The sequence below is a fragment of the Leucoraja erinacea genome, chromosome 10 (genome assembly GCF_028641065.1).
Source record: "Leucoraja erinacea ecotype New England chromosome 10, Leri_hhj_1, whole genome shotgun sequence".
In the NCBI taxonomy this organism is placed as follows: Eukaryota; Metazoa; Chordata; class Chondrichthyes; order Rajiformes; family Rajidae; genus Leucoraja; species Leucoraja erinaceus.
Window position 1 is genome coordinate 47734354 of NC_073386.1, and position 18784 is coordinate 47753137.

At 38.9% G+C, this 18784-nt stretch overlaps 2 protein-coding genes across 4 annotated transcripts in view; one reads left to right on the top strand and one right to left on the bottom strand.

Annotated features, from left to right (window-relative positions):
- tprb (translocated promoter region b, nuclear basket protein) overlaps nucleotides 1–7832 on the top strand; it is a 67092-nt gene extending 59260 nt beyond the window's left edge. For all 3 annotated transcript variants that reach the window (XM_055642157.1, XM_055642156.1, XM_055642155.1), the window contains 5 exons: nucleotides 1584–1685; nucleotides 3652–3811; nucleotides 6121–6236; nucleotides 6842–6940; nucleotides 7627–7832. In XM_055642157.1, coding sequence (XP_055498132.1) covers nucleotides 1584–1685; nucleotides 3652–3811; nucleotides 6121–6236; nucleotides 6842–6940; nucleotides 7627–7682 — 533 coding nt within the window. In that variant the 3' untranslated portion in view covers nucleotides 7683–7832. The remainder of the gene's footprint in view (nucleotides 1–1583; nucleotides 1686–3651; nucleotides 3812–6120; nucleotides 6237–6841; nucleotides 6941–7626) is intronic.
- The window catches only part of prg4b (proteoglycan 4b), a 138309-nt gene continuing 127322 nt past the window's right edge, over nucleotides 7798–18784 (bottom strand). Inside the window, exons 7-13 of the mRNA XM_055642163.1 lie at nucleotides 15955–16054; nucleotides 15277–15363; nucleotides 14303–14442; nucleotides 12504–12660; nucleotides 11043–11192; nucleotides 10246–10372; nucleotides 7798–7958 (exon numbers count right to left, since the gene is read on the bottom strand). Of these exons, the coding sequence (XP_055498138.1) occupies nucleotides 10284–10372; nucleotides 11043–11192; nucleotides 12504–12660; nucleotides 14303–14442; nucleotides 15277–15363; nucleotides 15955–16054 (723 nt within the window). The 3' untranslated portion in view covers nucleotides 7798–7958; nucleotides 10246–10283. The remainder of the gene's footprint in view (nucleotides 7959–10245; nucleotides 10373–11042; nucleotides 11193–12503; nucleotides 12661–14302; nucleotides 14443–15276; nucleotides 15364–15954; nucleotides 16055–18784) is intronic.

Here is an 18784-nt window from a genome sequence, read left to right on the forward strand (position 1 = left end):
TAGAAGGTGGTAGGGGAGTGGGGACAGCAGTGCAAAGCCCTGCCTTGCTAGGATTTCCCAGCGTTACTTGGGAGAATTGCCACTCTGAACCAGCGCAGCATCTTGTTTTTTTATAAATTTTTGCTATATTTTGATATTTTTATTATTATTTATTTTTATTAACTTGGATTCAGCGTTAAATTTTAAGTAGCTATACATGTCAGTTAAACAAAGTCATGTGTTTTGACTAAACTCATAGCTTTTTCTTCTGTCAGGGACATTGGTAAATATCATGATTGGGGCACAAGTACCATACCGTTATGGCCCAATTTCAAATGAAAACATATGGCTGCAATCGGGTGTGGAAGGCTAGTTAAAGCAATGTAAATGAGAGTGTGGTTGTACCACAAGTGGCAATTCAGAGTGGGTTTGACAGGTCAATGTTATTCAGTCCATTCAGAACTTCAGTAACAGTGCTCCAGATGCTTTTACAGATTAATACTTCGAACACAAATTTATTTGCGTAATATTTGTAGTACCTAGCTTTTTCATAAAGATCGGGAAGTACTATGAAGATTTAGGATTTTTTTTTCTATTGATCAATTACTTTCATTTTGATACTTTCACCTTTTTTGCTGATTAGAACTGAACTTTTATCATGTCACAAACTTGACCCTGAGAATTGGTTCCCAAATGTATGAGCGGTCGGTAACAACCTGTCCAGTACAGGAGTAGTGCTGTTGATTAATGATCAGCTTCAGATATCTCCAGTTCAATAAAGTACCTAAGATATCTCCATTTCAATAAAGCATTTACTTGGATTCAAATACTTTTTCAAAAGAAAGTGTTCTGAAATGTTCCTATATACGAAGCTGACACGATGTTTTGCTATGTCCCACCGTGAACATGCTAATCTTTTTGCTGATCTAAACAAACCACCGTATCCTCCTTTGCCGCTCCTATTTTAGGTCCTGTCCAAATGTCTCTTAAATCTAGTGATTGTGTCTAATCCCACCATCTCCACTGGCAGTGAATTCCAGAGATATCAACCAATCTGTCTGTAGCAACAGCATAGCCCTAGAATTCCCATTAAAAACCCTTTCGCTTTCAACATGTGCTATCTATTTTATGATCACCCCTCACATGCGAAAATGATTCTAACTAACTTATTCCTCTAATAATTTTATATACCTCTATCAGGTCACACCTCATCCTCCTTCACTGAAAACAAGCCCAGCCTATCCAATGCCCCATATCTAAAGTCCTCCAATCAAGGCAACGTCCTGGCAAACCTCAGCACACTCTCCAGCACAACCAACTGTGCACATTCCTCCAAGAGCAGTCTAGCCAGCGTTTTTTAAAGTTGCAACATAATGTCCCATCTTTTGTATTCCGTACCCTGACCTGAATAGGAAAACATGCCAAACTTCTTCATCTTATCTATCTGCGTTGCCACTTTCAGGGAATTATGAACTTGAACGCCACGGTTCAATGTATATAATATTGTAATTATATTATTACAATATGGTATGTTATTTGCTTATTCTCAAGATTTTCTTAAGAACTAATCTGTGCTAATAAGTATCTTCACCGTGGCTCTATAGGGCTAGGAATGTACGAGACTCCCATTTACCTTGCTGCTGTGCATGAAGATGAGTCTGGAGGCCGCAGTGTACCTACAACACCATTACAAGTTCATGCACCAGGTATGGGTTTGTTGAACATCTTCTAGTGTTTTTCTATTGAAGCTTAAAATAATGAATTTCTTTTAAATGCTTCTGACAGTGGTGCACAAATTTGGGCTTTTGGTTTTTGCAGAAGAATTTCGAAGACACATAAATTCTCAGCTTTAAATTGCCAAATTTACCCATCTAACTTTCCCTCTTTAACCTCCACAAGGAAGATCTGCATAATAATAATGATTACATTTGTCTTGTTCAGGTTGCTGTACATGGTAATCTAATTATAGCTGGTCCATTAATAATGTTGGATCTCGTCTTGAGACAAGTCCTGTTTCTGAGCTATGTGGCTTACTTGGTGGCAGCAGCAACTGGAAACGCTTTGGGACAGATTTGCTCCCAGCTGATGTTTGACACAAGTTATTCATGACCCTTGCACTTTCCCTCAGGCAATTATTTTTACGGTAATCCTTATGTAATTGAAATGAAGAATTTTTAATACCCAGCATATTTTAAACCATGAAATTGTCAGGATATTGTAAGTAACTGCCAATACAAAATGGCATGGGAAAAATGGATACTGAATCCCATGCATTTTAAACTTCTGGTTTAGTCTACCACGAGGGACTTTATCGAATGCCTTACTGAAATCCATGTACACACCATCCACTGCCCTGCCCTCGTTGATCAGCTTTGTCACCCCCTGAAAATTCTTGAGTTTGTCAGACATGACCTGCTACAGACATGTATAGATAGTCACTGTCCCTAATATGTCCATTATTTTTCAAATGTAAGTATATCCTATCCTGAAGAATCCTTTGCAATAGTTCTCTTATCACTATTGTGAGGCTCACCCGGCTATAATTCTGTGATTTACCTCTACTTCCCTTAAAACAACATTGGCTGTTGTCCAGTCCTCTACGACCTTGTGTGGCTAGAGATAGAAATAGATAGAGGATACAAAGGTCTTTGTCAAGTCCCTGCAATCTCCCATCTCGCCTCTCTCAAGAACCTGGGGTCCTTGGTATTTTTCTACCTTTATGTCCCTGTCCCACTGTACGAGTTAATTTAAGAGTTCTCCCGAGTTTGCTCTGATTCGAACTCGGAGATTTACGGTAATGGCCGCTCGGGGCTCTCGTGGACATTTTTCAACATGTTGAAAAATCTTCACGAGTCTTCCCGAGCTTACCGCATTTCCCATGTACCTGCCATTAGGGTTACGAGCCGCTAAGAGACGTCCCGAGCACCGACGTACCCGCTACGTACATTCTACGTGCTTACCATGATTTTTTTTTGTTTTTTTTAAACTCGGGTGATCTCTTGAATGGGCTCATACAGTGGGACAGTCCCATAATGCTCTTCAAGAGCTCCAACACCACCTTCTTTGTGATCTTAAACTGACCTAGCATATTGGTATTCTCCACACTGATTTCATGTCCTCATTGTTCTCTTTGGTTTATTCAGATGCAAAGTACTTGTTCAGTAACTCATTCACATCCCTGACTCAAAGCACAAATTGCCTCCTTTATCCTTCAGCGGTCCTACCTTGCTCCTGGTTATTCTTGTTTGTAATGTGCATATAAAAAGTTTAGGATTTTCTTTAATCTGATTTAACAGTGACATATCTTGGCCCATTTTTAGCTTTTAATTGCTCCCGTGAATTCCTTCCCACTTTTTTATATTTCTCAAAGGCCCTGTCGGATTTCATATTTTTGAACCTTGACCCTTTTTTTTCCTTTTTGACCAAAGTTACAATATCTTTGATCATCCAAGGTCTCCTTACCTTTCTATCGTGAGTTAGATCAAAAGTCCTGTTCCCGTGATGTCTGACTGGCAATCTACCCATTCTAGGTCTGTTCAGATAAATCTTTGACCTGCTATCAATGCATTTATATTTTTCTCAAATATGGCAACTAATGATGTACCTTTGTTGCCACATTTATTTTGAAGTTCTAGCCCCAGTTTGTCACGTCGTTCCTTTTTTTAATTTCAGTGACTGTTTTCAATGAGGGACCACAAGCAGATGTAACTGAGACTGCCTCTCAATCTGTCCCTATGATTGCAACATCCACAAGTAATTTAACCAGCACTGTTGAATCTGGAGGTGGTGATGATGGTGATGAAGTGTTTATAGAAGGAGCAGACCAAGAAGGGTAAGATTGAAATTGCTGTTCAATGTTGGCGCTTAATTCTTTTAAAGGGCCAATTAAATCATTAACTTTCACAAATGCTTGCATTTTGTTATTTTTCCGAAAATTAAATCTTGCTTGAAAGTGGCTTTCAGCAATTTAATTGAGAAAGTTTTAAATGGACTCTACATCAAACACGAATTGACCATCTGCGCTTGGAGCTGGGAAATATCAAAGGGATCCCACATAAATATACTTCATTTCTATAGTTTCACTTTGTAGTTGGAGGATTCAACAAAAGAGAAGGCAAAAATGTCTAGTGTGAGTTTCTACAGAGGTGGTACTTGATATCTTAGTGGTCTCAAAGGTAGATAAATCCCAAGAGCCAGAGGAGATATATCTCAAGCAGGTGTGGGAGGAAATAGAAGAGATTGCCAGGGCCCTGTCTGCAAGTTTTACTCACGAGATACCAGATGCCTGGAGGATAACAAATGTAGTTCCTTTTCCATGTGAAGAAAAAGGGAAAACCTACAGACTCAGATCTAACATCAATAGTAAGGAAGTTAATTGGAAAATAACGGATGGGATTATTGATAAATTGGAAAAACTTGAAATATCCGTGTTAGCCAGCAGGACTTTGCCAAGGGCCGATCTTGTCTGGCCAATCTGATTGAATATTGCTAAGTGCAGGGCAGTAGATGTGGTTTGCATGAGCTTCAGTAAGGCCTTTGAGTCCCACATGAAAGACTGGTCCAGAAGGTTAACACCCATGGACTCCAGGGCAGGTTGGTAAATTGGTTCCAAAACTGTCTTGGCACTAGGAGTCCCATTTCCTTCTGCAAATCTGCATCAGATTGTTTGTTGCTCCAGATTCCAGCATCAGCTGTCGTTTCCCCCATGTCAAAGCTAAATAAAACTAGATGACGACAATTTAGGGTGGGGGATATGAAATTTCGAGGAGATTTGAGCGGTCCTCCTTCCACCCAGTGAGTACGTCACAAGCAGAGACACTGACAGCATTTCATGTGTGGATTACCCCTTGAATTGCCTAAACTTAAAGGGTATGGGGCCAGTACAGGGAGATAGGATTAGTCCCGATAGGTGTCCGCTCTTCTAGGCAAGTATGTGCTGGACCAAATGAACTGTTCCCATGCTGTATAACTGCATAATTACAGTGTACTGTGGGCATTGTCGAATGTTAACTGTGAATATATGGAAAACCATCAAAAGTCCATGAAGTCGCCTTGATCAGACATGTTCCAGCTTTGTGTGCCAACGACCACACGATATCCATTGGACTAATATTCCATGGAGAGCAAAATGCTGTTGACTATTAAAAAAGCGGAAATGTCGTCATTGCCTTAAGCAATATATCTCAGAGAGACTATAAAAAATAATTCCAGTCCATCATTGTATAGGAATTTGTTATTTTATTAGGTCAGTAACATGTTTATGCTATCCTGTATAAAGTCCTTTATAAGATCAGACTAATACTTTCCATAACTGAGCCTTTATCCTGTATGTTGTACTCGGAATGTAATGAGGATTTTAAACCTATCCTCTTATTGACCAATCTTCAGATTAACCATCAAACTGGACCAGAATCTTGTCTCAATTACCCTGATCTTTAAAAATTTCCCCTCTGCCTGTACATCTCAAATCAAAGAAGCATCAAATCTTTGATTCCATCCTATTTGACACCATGCTTCAGTATAACCTCTGTTATGTACAAAATGCAAAATCATGTTCATCAATGTAATGCAACAATTTGTGTATTAAATAAGTAACCTGAGTTGTGGTATACATTTAGTGCTAGGGGCTGAGCATGAAGCTGAACATCAGTTTTGTTCCATATAAGAATTCCAGGGCCAGAGGCTCAGAACAGTTAAAGTGTTCAGTGCAGCATCTTGAAGTGAAAATTTGTTTAAGCTGCTTCAAACTGCATCATCTCATGTTTTTTTTTAGGTACTTTCTTGGTTTTATTTACATGTACATTTAACCAAACATTTTTGTAATTTGGTTGAGCAAGTTATATTCATCAGATCAGTGACCTGTTGTGCGTCTGATTGATAATATTCCTTGTTGGTTTTCTATTCCTTTTTCTTTCAAGGGGAAAGAAATAGTTTTAAATCAGCCACCTATCTTTCCAATTATCTCTGGTGGTTCAGCAACAAAGCATTATGATGTGCTCTAGTGTTTTTTTAACATCTATTTTTCTGTGTTTATTTGTTTCATTTTCAATTTTTTATAGTTGCTTGTATGCAAAGTGCTTCACCCTATGCAATGGTTAGGTAGTAAACCAAATATACTCTTCCCCTTTTCCCCCATCCCAGTCTTGGTTCAGATGTTATGTTGGAAATTGAAGGACATCAAGAGGAAGAATCTGCACAGCCATCTGAAGAAACTGATATTCCATCCACCAGCCAGGATCCTCCTTCCAGTTCAGCTGGTATGTAACTTGAAAGCGCTGTGGTGATGCATGAACATATTGAACTGTGCAGATGGAGGAATGTGGGGAATCTGCTGTGGTGGATGTTTATGTTGACTTTTATGTAGTTGTGTGTCTTGTTGCTTTTTTTTTAGTATGGCTGTATGGTAAATCGAGTTTCACTGTACCTTAATTGGTACACGTGACAATAAATGACCCTTTAAACTCTTCCAAGTCAAGGAAATGACCACTTAAACGGGAAAGGGCAATATTGTTAGTTCTGCAATGGAATATAATGCAAACCATATGTGAAGTTTGTCGAGATTTTCTTTTTAAACATGACATGCATTTTATGTAAGGACTTTCACACCATCCTACAGCTTAAATCTTTGAGGCTTATCTTTGTTTTACATCTAATAAGCCATCAGACAAAAGTGCTACCTCAGTTGTTTTGTTACAGTACAAATTATTTAAGGTTACCTGGGAAGTGAGTTTTACTTTAACGAAAAAGGTAAAAACCTTATTGATCATGAAGCTACTAGTGTCCAAGTGTTTTAACTTAAGTTTGTTGAACTTGTGCACCCATTCCTGTGCACCTCAGTTTTTAATGGCAATTTTTTTGGTAGACGCTGCTATCTCACGGCCCAAACCTTTGAGAAGGGTTCGACTTTATCCACAGATGGGGAGAACTGCTGTTGGAGGGCGACAGTTCCTTAGCCGAAGAGGTAAGAAACTCTACATTTATATTGTGCAACCTGGAATGGAATACTTTACATGGGAGAAGTTTTTTTTGTAATCTTGGCTCGGGGAGGGGGGAAAAATCTAAGATTGGGGTGGTGTCAGTAGGATGAAGTCGTCCAGATTTAGCAGAAATATTTGATGGGTACAACATGGTCGGAATTGTGGGTTAACCATATGGATTAACCTTTTCAGAGGTGCAGGTAGCCATTTGAGAAACTCCTGCTGAGTAATGAACGTATTTGCCTATTATGGTATAGAAGGAGTGCGTTCGGTCCAAGGAGTCTCATTACCCCTCATTTACTTGTACTCGTGCAATCCATTTTTACTCCTGCTCATCAATTCCCCTTTTGATTCCTATGTCACTATTTACTTGGTGTATGTAATATATGAGGGGTTTTACAGTAACCAGCACTTCCTTAGGATATTGGGAAGAAACCTTTACGGTGTTGTGCCAATTGCTGTACCACCATGCTCTGCAGATCAGTGTTTCAGGGAGCAGTATATTTCCCAGTGCAAACTTCAATACAAAATAAAGGGACTACATTTATAATTTATGCTTCAGTGTTTAGTTATATAATGTTATATTGTAGTAACACAGCAAGGAGACAATTCAATTTATAAAACAAGTGTTCTTAGTCATAAAATAAGGTTGTTATGTTTCTCATTACAGGTATGAACCTTTCAATGGGAGGAAGAAGAGGCATAAACAGAGGAAATCATAGTTGAAGTGCATGTACCCATGTGAAGCGTATTGATCCGTAGTCATTGGTTTGGCTCCTTGCTACAATAAAAACAAATTTTTGAACTTCAGACATTTGGGGGGTCCTGTTCAATTGCAATCTTTTTCAATTGAAAAATAAAATGATTTCCTTTTTACTTTGTGTTGAAGCTTGTTTTTTTTTTTTTCAAACGTTTGCTAACGGCATTCATACAAGTCTTTTGTTATACTTCTTTTCATATAAGTAGCTTGCAGGTTCACTGGATTAACCTTGTAGGAATTCTCTAAAATAGACAGAAATAAATGAAGATGAACACAGGCAATATTTAGTTTTAAAACAAAACTGAGGGGTTGCTTCCTTCTACCATAGTGGAAAGGAGAGGAACTTAAAGCAATGTTGTAACATTGAAATTTAGCTTGAGGTCCAACAATGACAACAGATGAATAAACTATAAATTAGATCTTTATAGAGCTCATTTTTTAATGTCAACCATTGGGGGGAAGATAAATTATATTACCTCTGTTACACAATTTTATTTCATGTTAATGAGTTACCTGTTCATAAACTGCTATTACAAAAGAGGGTTTTGGTTTAGTCGAGAGTTTGCACCTCAATGTGATTTTATTTTAAAGAAACAATCCTCCCCCAACATCACTATTGAGAGGATCATGGAATCGATTGCAAAGCTAATATCTAATTCATGATCAAGTAGATTAGCAACACTATACCTGTGATCAAAAGGCAACTTTCAGAAGATGCTAGAAATCAGAAATGAAATCAAAATGCTATAAATACTCTGCAGGTCAGCATATGTGGAGTGAGAAATTTAGTTAATCTTTTGGGTTCTAGTGAAAGACATAGACCTAAAAATTCAACTTTTTCTTTCTGGATGCTGTTTGATTTGTATATTTCTAATTTTTTTTTTTGGAATTGTACTGGGTGCTATGAGTTATTTCCTTTCAAAGACCCGACACAACACTTGTACCAATATTGAAACATTTGATTTGGAACTGTTGTAGGAACAGGACCTTATCCTTTGCACTGGAACTCCACTAGCCTTAATGTTGTATCCATGCATTTTGCTACCCATGTTTAAAAAAAGTATATTGCTTTTGATCTTAAACTTTGATTGCTCAATCATCAACAACTTGGGTAAAAGGATTCCAAAATTCACCGTCTTTTACAATGGGTGAAGATGGGAATATGAATTCTGCTCTCATTCTTGCAACAAATTGGGCTTCTTAAAAATGTACAAGGCATGATTAGTAAGTTTGCAGATGACATTAAAGTGGGTGGTATTGTAGATGGCAAAGATAGGTTACAGCAGGATCTTGGTCAGTTGGGCAAGTGGATAGAGGGAATAGTAAATGGAGTTTAAAGTAGATAAATGCGAGGTCTTGCATTTTGGAAAGTTTAACAAGGGCAGTTTTTTCACAGTAAATGGCAAGGCTCTGGAGTTGCAGAGCAGAGGGATCTAGAAGTACAGGTGCATTGTTCCTTGCAAGTGGTGTCACAGGTAGATAAGGTGGACAAGAAAGCTTTTGGCACATTGGCCTTCACCAGTCAGTATAGAAGTTGGGATTTCATGTTACAGGGCACTGGTGAGGCCACAGTTGCAGTATTGTGATCATTTTTGGTTACCCTGCTATATGAACGATGTTAAGCCGGAAAGAGTGCAGAGAAGATTTATGAGGATGTTGTCAGGACTTGAGGGCCTGATCTAGAGAGGGGTTTAGTTTAGAGATACAGCACGGAAACAGGCCCTTTAGCTCACTGAGTCCGTACCGACCAGTGATCCCCGCACATTAACACTGTCCTGCATACACAAGGGACAATTTACAATTATACCAATCCAATTAACCTATATACCTGTACGTCTTTGGCGTTTGGGAGGAAACCGGAGATCTCTGAGAAAACCCACGCGGTCATGGGGAGAACGTATGAATTCCATACAGACAGCACCCGAGTCGCGGCGCTGTAAGGCAGCCACCAAGCCGCACAGGAGAATGAGGTGATCTTATAGAAGTGTATAAGATCACGAAGGAATAGATTGTACAGTGTTTTATCCAGAGTAAGGGAATCAAGAACAACAGGACACACTAGGTTTTAAGATGAGGAAAAAGAGTTACTTGGAATCTAAGGATCAAATTTTTCACACAGGTTGGTGGGTTTATGAAATGAGCAGGGAAGGAGATAGTTGAGCCAGGTACGACAACATTTCAAAGGCATTTGACATTTACATGGATAGGAAAGATTTAGAGGGATATGGGCGAAACGTGGCAGGTGGGACTAGTGTAGATGCAGCACCCTGATTGGCATAGGCAAATTGGACCGAAGGGCCCGTTTCCATACTATATGACTATTAATCAGATGTAATCTGTTTACAAATCTCACCTAGTTTTGGTTATGCTTGTCTAAATACTCCCTATCACTTGAAATAAATTAACATATCTCTCATCTGCTTTCTAACTCATCTATGTAACATTTGCAATTTACCAATTCCTCTGTTTTCCTTATTTTTTTAGTACCTTGTTGATTGCTAGATAAGTACAAATCAAGCTGAAACTTACCATGTGAGAGGACATAGTATTCATATTTTTCTGCAATTCTAGGGTTTGGAAGTGAAATGGTTGAAGTTATTCTCATGGGAATTCCCAGTCCAATTATTTCTTATAGACATCTCAACAGAAAGTTTAACTGAAAAAGAGTTAATTAGTGAAAAGTAAATGTATTTCAATTTGTGACTTTAAGAGAAGTACTGTTCCTTTTTTTAGCTGACCATAGCTCCTGATCCAGTTCAGTTTCCCATTTTGTGAAACTCATTGTGGTATACAATCATAACAACCAGTTTCCAATTTCTGATCCTTGCTCACCTCATGTTTTCTCAGAGTGGCTAGAGGGAGCGATCTCTTGAACGATATAATATTCTGCCACTATAATTAGTAAGTAACTATGTAGGCTAAATAGCAGTAGAGATGATTATTCTCATGTGCTTTCTGGAAAATTATCCAGTGTTGTATTACAAAGTATAAAATCTGATTTGTTGCATAGTTATCATGATTTAAAAATGATTGTATATGATGATGCCTTGTATCAGGATGAGTTCAGAACAAAGTCTGTTGTATTTGCAGAGCACATTTAGTTAAACAAATAAAGTTTGTTTTTTTGGCATCTCAATTTTCCTGAATGCTAGAACCCCATGAATCTTAATCTAGTCAATGACACAAAACACACCCCTGGATCATCGATTGTTGAATATTCAGATATTAAATTAAAATATTTAGGAAGTTGTGTAACTTAGAGCTCTATAAATTGGCTTCAAAACACTTGCTTTGACTACTGAATTTGCACATATTAAAAACAGTACCTATATTTTGCTGTTTCCTGGTTTTTTGTATAACCACCAATGTTTGCCGCCTGTTACGGTGCCGTACCACCTGATAAGCATGGCTCTGAGTGCGTTCTTGTGGGCAAGTTGAGACCGATTTTTGATACACATATTTCTGGTATACTCCACCTGTAACATACAATGCATTTTCATTAATTACTACATTTTTAGTAACTGCATGACTGAGCATTTGGAATTAGTTTGGTTTAGTGATACAGCGTGGAAGAAGGCCCTTCGGCCCACAGAGTCTGCATCGACCAACGATTACCCATGCACTAGTTCTATCCTATACACTAGGGACAATTTACAGAAGCCAATTAACCTCCAAACCTGCATGTCTTTGGCATGTGGGAGGAAATCAGAGCGCCTTGAGAAAACCCATGCAGTCACATGGAGCATGAGCAAACTCGGTAAAGTCAGCACTTGCAGTCAAGACCGAACCAGAGTGTCTGGCGTTGTAAGGCAACAACTGTGCCATCTGCTTTTGTAATTATTTATTTTGTAAAAATAGTGTTCCTGGAAACTTGTTGATTATGACAGGTGGCCATTTGGCCCATCGGATCCATCTCCCAGCAGAGCATTCTAATTGTTCTAATGAAGAAAGACTGGATAGACTTGGTTTATACTCTCTAGAATTTAGAAGATTGAGAGGGGATCTTATAGAAACTTACAAAATTCTTAAGGGGTTGGACAGGCTAGATGCAGGAAGATTGTTCCCGATGTTAGGGAAGTCTAGGACAAGGGGTCACAGCTTAAGGATAAAGGGGAAATCCTTTAAAACCGAGATGAGAAGAACTTTTTTCACGCAGAGAGTGGTGAATCTCTGGAACTCTCTGCCACAGAGGGTAGTTGAGGCCAGTTCATTGACTATATTTAAGAGGGAGTTAGATGTGACCCTTGTGGCTAAGGGGATCAGGGGGTATGGAGAGAAGGCAGGTACGGGATACTGAGTTGGATGATCAGCCATGATCATATTGAATGGCGGTGCAGGCTCGAAGGGCCGAATGGCCGACTCCTGCACCTAATTTCTATGTTTCTATGTTTCTAATCATTCCCAACCCACCTCAAATTTCCTTCACATATTCACCAACTTCCTTTTAATTTTAGTTCCATTTAGGAACACGGGTCAATTTGCCATAGAAAATTAACAGACCAGCACAGACAGCTCTGAGTTGTGGAAGGAAGCCAAAGTATGCAGGGGTAAAACACCCAGTTAAAGTGGGGACCACGCAAACTCCACCCAGAACAGCATCAAACCCAGGTTGTTAGAACAAGTGGGTGTCCTTGCCTGTTAATACACTCTGAAGCTTAGCAAAGAAATTGTGTACTTTGGATGTGTATGGTAAAATACTCAAAATATTATCCTGCAGATTGGTAACTTCAATTAAGTAGCAAAAATTGAATGGAAAAGATTTGCAAGAGAACTGATAAGGAAGTAACCTCTCTTGAAGAAGTACACAGTTTCTGGTCTGTTGTTAAATGCAGCCACGGACAGGGCAGCTGTTATTTTCCCATTCAAGCCTGAAAATCCGGCTGCAATTTTCTGAGGATATCCGCTGTCCATGGCCCCATTCTGAAATCGCCAGTAGTCTTGATCCTGCAAATGAAGCAAGAAATGTTTCTGGAGAAATTGACAATGAGCAAATCTTCACACCCCAGCAGACAATGGAAATTCAAGGTGTTGATTGATAACACATTTCACTTGGTTACTTTTCAATTCATCCTGCTGCACAATAGGAAAATTGCAGGAAGATCAAACTGCTCCGTATTTACAATACCTAAAATTGATTGTACTGCCACAGTAATCGAGTGGTATTTATGAATGCAATTCTGCTTCAATTTCTCAATAGTTTTTGCAATGCACTACTTTTTTTTAGTACTGCTCTATGCTTCCTATTATCAGCTGAGAGCTGAGCCCATGGGAAATCATGCTAAATAGTATCTGTAGATAGCCAAGTATAATGTACTTCAGATTATGCTAGTTTGTATTTCATGATTTCTATTGCGTTGTGGGCATGTCGAATATAAATTCACCACCATTATCAGCAGTTTTGTTGTCAAAAAAAATCAGCTCATTAGTTGAAAATATCATCCTGGAAGAGTATTCTTTCTGTATTTTAACCTAAATTCCTTCACCCAGCTCCTTCCTCAATGGCACGTTGTGCTAGCCTCAATAGTGACTGCAGATATCTAATGGGCAGCCAGCATCACCAAAGAGCAACATCACCCTGGCCATGCTCTCATTTCATTCCCACCATCAGGAAGATGCCGGTATAGGAGAATGAAAACCGACCACCAGGTTCAAGAATGGCTACTTCCCAATAACCATCAGGCTCTTGAACACTACACAACACTAACCTCAACTATGAAGTAAGGACTGCTTTTGGCAGCACAAAGGACCTAAAGTTTTTCTGCAATAGTACACTATTGGGATTATTAATTAATTTATCTTTTGTTTATATATTTTCAATGTGTATCATATTTACAGGTGTCTTTGTCCAGCCCCCTCTCCTGACATCAGTCTGAAGAAGGGTCTCGACCCGAAACGTCGCCCATTCATTCTCTCCAGAGATGCTGCCTCACCCACTGTGTTACTCCAGCATTTTGTGTCTACCTTTGATTTAAACCAGCATCTGCAGTTCTCTCTTACATATTTACAGGCCTGTTATGCTGCTGCGAGTAAGAATTTGATTGTTCTCTTGTTGGTACATTTGACAATGAAGCACTCTTAACTCATTTATAGATCGCAAATGCAGGAGCCCAATTTCCCTCCCCTGATGCGATCTTAATTCAAAGGAGGTATTGTAGATCCACATTTTCACAAGTTTAGGCTGCTGTTTTCATCCGCTTGCAATTCAGATATTTATACTTCTGGTGAGCAACCATGTTATAGTTGGTTGTATGGATCAATTTAAATCGTAAACAGGTTGTCTGTGGTACTCTAAAGTTTGGATTGAATTGCCTGGGACGGTGTTTCAAGCACAATGTACAGCAACTTTCAGAAGATAATTGAATAAATAATTTCCAGTACCATGATGAAAAGAATAGTGGGACATTTGTCCCACTATGTATAAAATAAAAGCAGGAAGAAAGGGGTTTACAAAATCTTGATTTGTTTTCTTGAGTAACTTCATGAGAAAGTATTCAATCTACCGCCATTTCATGTTTCAGCAATTACAAACACTTTTGGTGTCAAGGTGGTTATTCCATTGACCAAGCAAAGGGGCAAAGAACCTTACCTTAAAAAAATATGTTTGTCCTTTGCAGTTGCACCTTGTGAAGACGGTGTCTATTGGGGATGGAATACCCCACACATCGGTGATGCTACGAGGGTGGCCTAATGTTTGTCCTTGCTGGCTTATTGTCCAAAACAAATTACCTGAAAAACATACAATTAAGCCATTTAGTGAATAGCTATGACAGAATGAAAGGATAACTGGTATGTTGGAATATTTCAGACCGTGGCACATACTTTGTAATTATTACCAGGCAAATGATCAGCGACTGACTGATCATCAGTGAGCATTTAATGCCATTACATTATTGCCAAAACAGTTGGATTAGGATTCCAATTGCCTTCATTCTGTATTATGCTGGAAAACATTCTGCAGCACCACCCAGTCCCCCGGGTTAATGCGTTTTCATTCTGGCAGGGGATGTGTTGTAACATTTCCAGCTCAACAGATATGCTCATTCTGACTGACATTAATGCCCCTGTCCCACTTAGGAAACCTGAACGGAAACAACTGGAGACTTTGCGCCCCACCCAAGGTTTCTGTGCAGTTCCCGGAGGTTGCAGGTGGTTGCAGGTAATGGAAGCAGGTAGGGAGACTGACAAAAACCTCCGGGAACCGCACGGAAACTTTGGGTGGGGCACAATGTCTCCAGAGGTTTCCGCTCAGGTTTCCTAAGTGGGACAGGGACATAACTCATTTTGGGTTAAAAATATGAGACATGCTTAAAATGTAAAATTATGTTGCATGTGTTAAATTATCTTGAGATCAGACCATCTATTTTTAACCATGAGTGACATTGGACATTTGTCCAAAGTTGAGGCTCTGGCTCATTCTCAGAGGTAGGGCCAAACTGTAAATGAAACACTGATCACAATCAGACAGGGGCAGCAAATGCCAACCTCTCTCGATATAAAGACAAATATTCAAAGCTTGACATTTACGCACTTCCTAAATCTACAGTTTCCTTCATATCTTACCTCTAAAAATATACGTTGTTCCATTCTGTAGAGTTGTCGAAGCATCTGAAGGCTTCGTGTTACACAAATTGGGATCGTTAAGTCTGGCTAAAATGGTAATTTGAATAATTACTGGATTTTCAGAAACACAAAATCATCCACATTTCATAATTTAACATTTATTGAAACTTGTTATTTCACATTTAGTTATACACTTCACTAGCAAATTTATGCTTGTGACATTCATCATCACATGGCATAGAAATGCAGTGAGTTACAGCAGGATTGTTATACCATGCTAATGAAGAGGCTCTTTCCATAAAAGCATTCCAACCCTTTTTTTTATGTTATTCCATAAATTATTATATTAACTGAATTGAATTTCATAACTTGTCATGGAGCAGTTTGAAATCAAGATGCAGGGGTTACATGCAGTGGCGGACTGGCCACGGTGTCAGCTTGCCCGATGGCAAGTGGGCCCCTGATGAAGTGGGCCCCCTTTGTCTCCTGGCAACCAATATTTTTAGACCCAGTCCGCCACTGGTTACATGCCCTTACCCATTAGGTTACAGGAGCTTAATTTGTTCATGTGAAACAATCATTGAGTTGTGTGCATTATTACTTTTTTCTGTTCTTAGTTCAGACATAGATTCCCTCAATATTAACGATAATTCAGAGCAAGTAAATTGTATACCTTACCTTCATATGACTGCATTTTCTCAGTTGTTTGATTTTCTGGTTCAACTGATGGTAATGGAGATTTGGTTACCATGTTATCATTCTTAGCAGGGCCAGTGACCTATGAAATGAAAGACATTTAAGTTTGTTTTTGTAATGGAGGAGAGAGTTGTATTTTTGGTGCTTCAGTTTCCCCGACCTGTAACGTTCTGTAGCACCAAGCTGCATTTATATTGCATTGCCGCAATGATTGATTGGACCAAAATGATGTTTTTCAACTGGGCATAATTATGGTAGTGGAATAATTCAGATTTACCTTTTATGAGTTACTTCATGTCAGATGAACCTATTTCAAACAGAGTTGTTGAAGGATGAAGTCATGCCCTTTCAATGAAAGGCACTCCACTTCAAAAATAAATTCCATTGCAAGAAAGAGTGGGGGTGAAGAAATACTTTGCGTTTCTCCTGCTGAAACCACATTAAGATGGCACACCCCTCATTGCTGACAGTATTTTCCTGCTCTCTGGCCATGCAATGCCATAGATTACTGAATGGGCCCTCTCTGGAGATGGAGGGGTGGGGAGTGTCAGCCTTGTTAATCCTACTGAGAGAACCACCAGCACTTTCTGACTCGAGTATCTTCAATACTTGAGAACTTACTTTACTGCCACAAGCATGCCTCATTTACAGATTTGTACTGGAAGCAGAAGGAATCATTTGTAAAATATATTATTTGGGAATTTTGGATAATGTTATTAAAAGTGAACTGAGTTCAACCTCTGAGGTGTACAATTGATTTACAAGGTTCTCTTCGTTTTAAATGTTTTTTTCCACTAACAAGCACAGACTTACCTAATCTGGATTTAAGATTTATTCTGCATTGTTTGATTTTGTATAGTTAAAAATAAATGTGCACTTGTTTAGCTATACAAATTCTTAGAATTGACAGGCAGCATGGTTTTGTTTTTATTTACATTAAGATTTGTTACCTGTGTTTATCAGGAGCAATGGGCATTTCTCATTTTTAACTTTTGAATCTGTTGTCATTGATTCTTCTGTACCGGTCTTTACTTCTGTATTTATGTTAACATGTTCATAGCCACTGGTCTTTGCAAGATATTAACTTGCTATTTCCACTTTTTGTAGTATTGGATCTTGTGGCATAGCTTTTGCAGGTACAGTGGGTGTTTCAATATTCTCTCTTTACCTAAATCTGAACCAGTAAAAGAGTTTATACCGACCAGCAATCACCCATACACTAATTCTATCCTGTACACTAGGGACAATTTACAGAAGCCAATAAACCCACAAACCTGCCCGTGTTTGGAATGTTGGAGGAAACCAGAGTACTCAGGGAAAACCTACGCTGTCACAGGGAGAATGTACAAACTCCGTCCAGCCAGCAACTGTAGTGAGGATCGAACCTGGGTCTCTGGCACTGTAAGGCAGCAACTCTACCATTGCGCCACTGTGCCACCCTAATATTGATGCTAGATTATCTGGGTTATCGGGATTAATTACACAAATTACACAAAACAAAGTTTGGAGCAAAATGCTGCAAAAGTTTGGAATTTTTGTTCTTTGATCCTTCAAGATTAATTGGTTTACTTGGGACTTCTCTCCACGTATTTAGAAAATGAGGAACCATCATGAACTGTAACTATTGCCAATTCTCCTTTATTTAAAATTTTAGAATCTGCGGTCTCATCTCCAGTGACAGAGGTTGTAGCCGATCCTCTTTCCAATATGTTATATTCACTTAACCTTTTAGTTACCTTGTTATCTAAGACTTCATCATTGATAAATCCATCTTGAGGAACAGGGTACGCTGTCATTCCTTGACCCAGGATTTTAGAATTAGTAGGGCTATTCTTATTAATGGGAGATGTTGCCACTCCTTTATCCAATATTTTTGACCCAATGATCCAATACTCAGGGACCTGATGCTCTGCAGATCCTTTATCCAAGATTTTAATATTGTTAAAACCATCGAAAGGAACAGAGTACACTACTGTTCCTTTATTCAAGACTGTAGAATCTGTGGAACTGCCTTTGCTAATGGAGGATGCTATCATTCCATTGCGGAAGGTTTTAGAATCTGTGGTCTTATCCTCCATTTCAGGAAACATTGGTGTTCCATTATCTATGGAATTACCTACGGATGTTGTCATTTCATCATCCAATATTTTAGAATCCATGTCACTATATTTTTTAGGCGAGGCTGTCAGTTTTACTTTATCCAGGATTTTAAAACCTGCGGTCCATTTTTGGGGAGAGCTAGACATTGCCATTTCTTTGGCCAAGACTTTAGAACCTGTGGTCCCATTTTCGGGAGAATCAGTCATTGCCATTTCTTTATCCAAAATCTTAGAATGAGTGGATCCATCTTCAGATGGAGAGGATATTGATCTTTCCTTGGTCATGATTTGAGAAACTATTGTCTTAAATTCAGGAACGGGAGATGTTTTTATCTCTTTATCCAATATTATAGACTCTAAAGATGCATCTTCAGGAACAGCGGGCATTGGCATTGGCTTAGTTAAGATTTGAGAATTTTTTGTCCCGCCATCAGGAAAAGCTGTTGACACTCTTTCATCTGAAATAATTAAAACCATGGTCCTAATCTCATCACTGGTGGATGTTGTCAGTCTGTCCTCTACGATATGAGGTACCATGTAAACATCTCCAGGGGCAGAGGGATGTGACATTCCTTCATTGGATATATTGGAATGTATTTTCTCACCTTCAGAAATAGGTGTAATCATTCCTGTGTCCAGAATTTTCAAATGCGTGGAACTAACTATGTTACCAGAGGGTGTTGTCCTTTCTGCATCTCCACTTTTAAAATCCC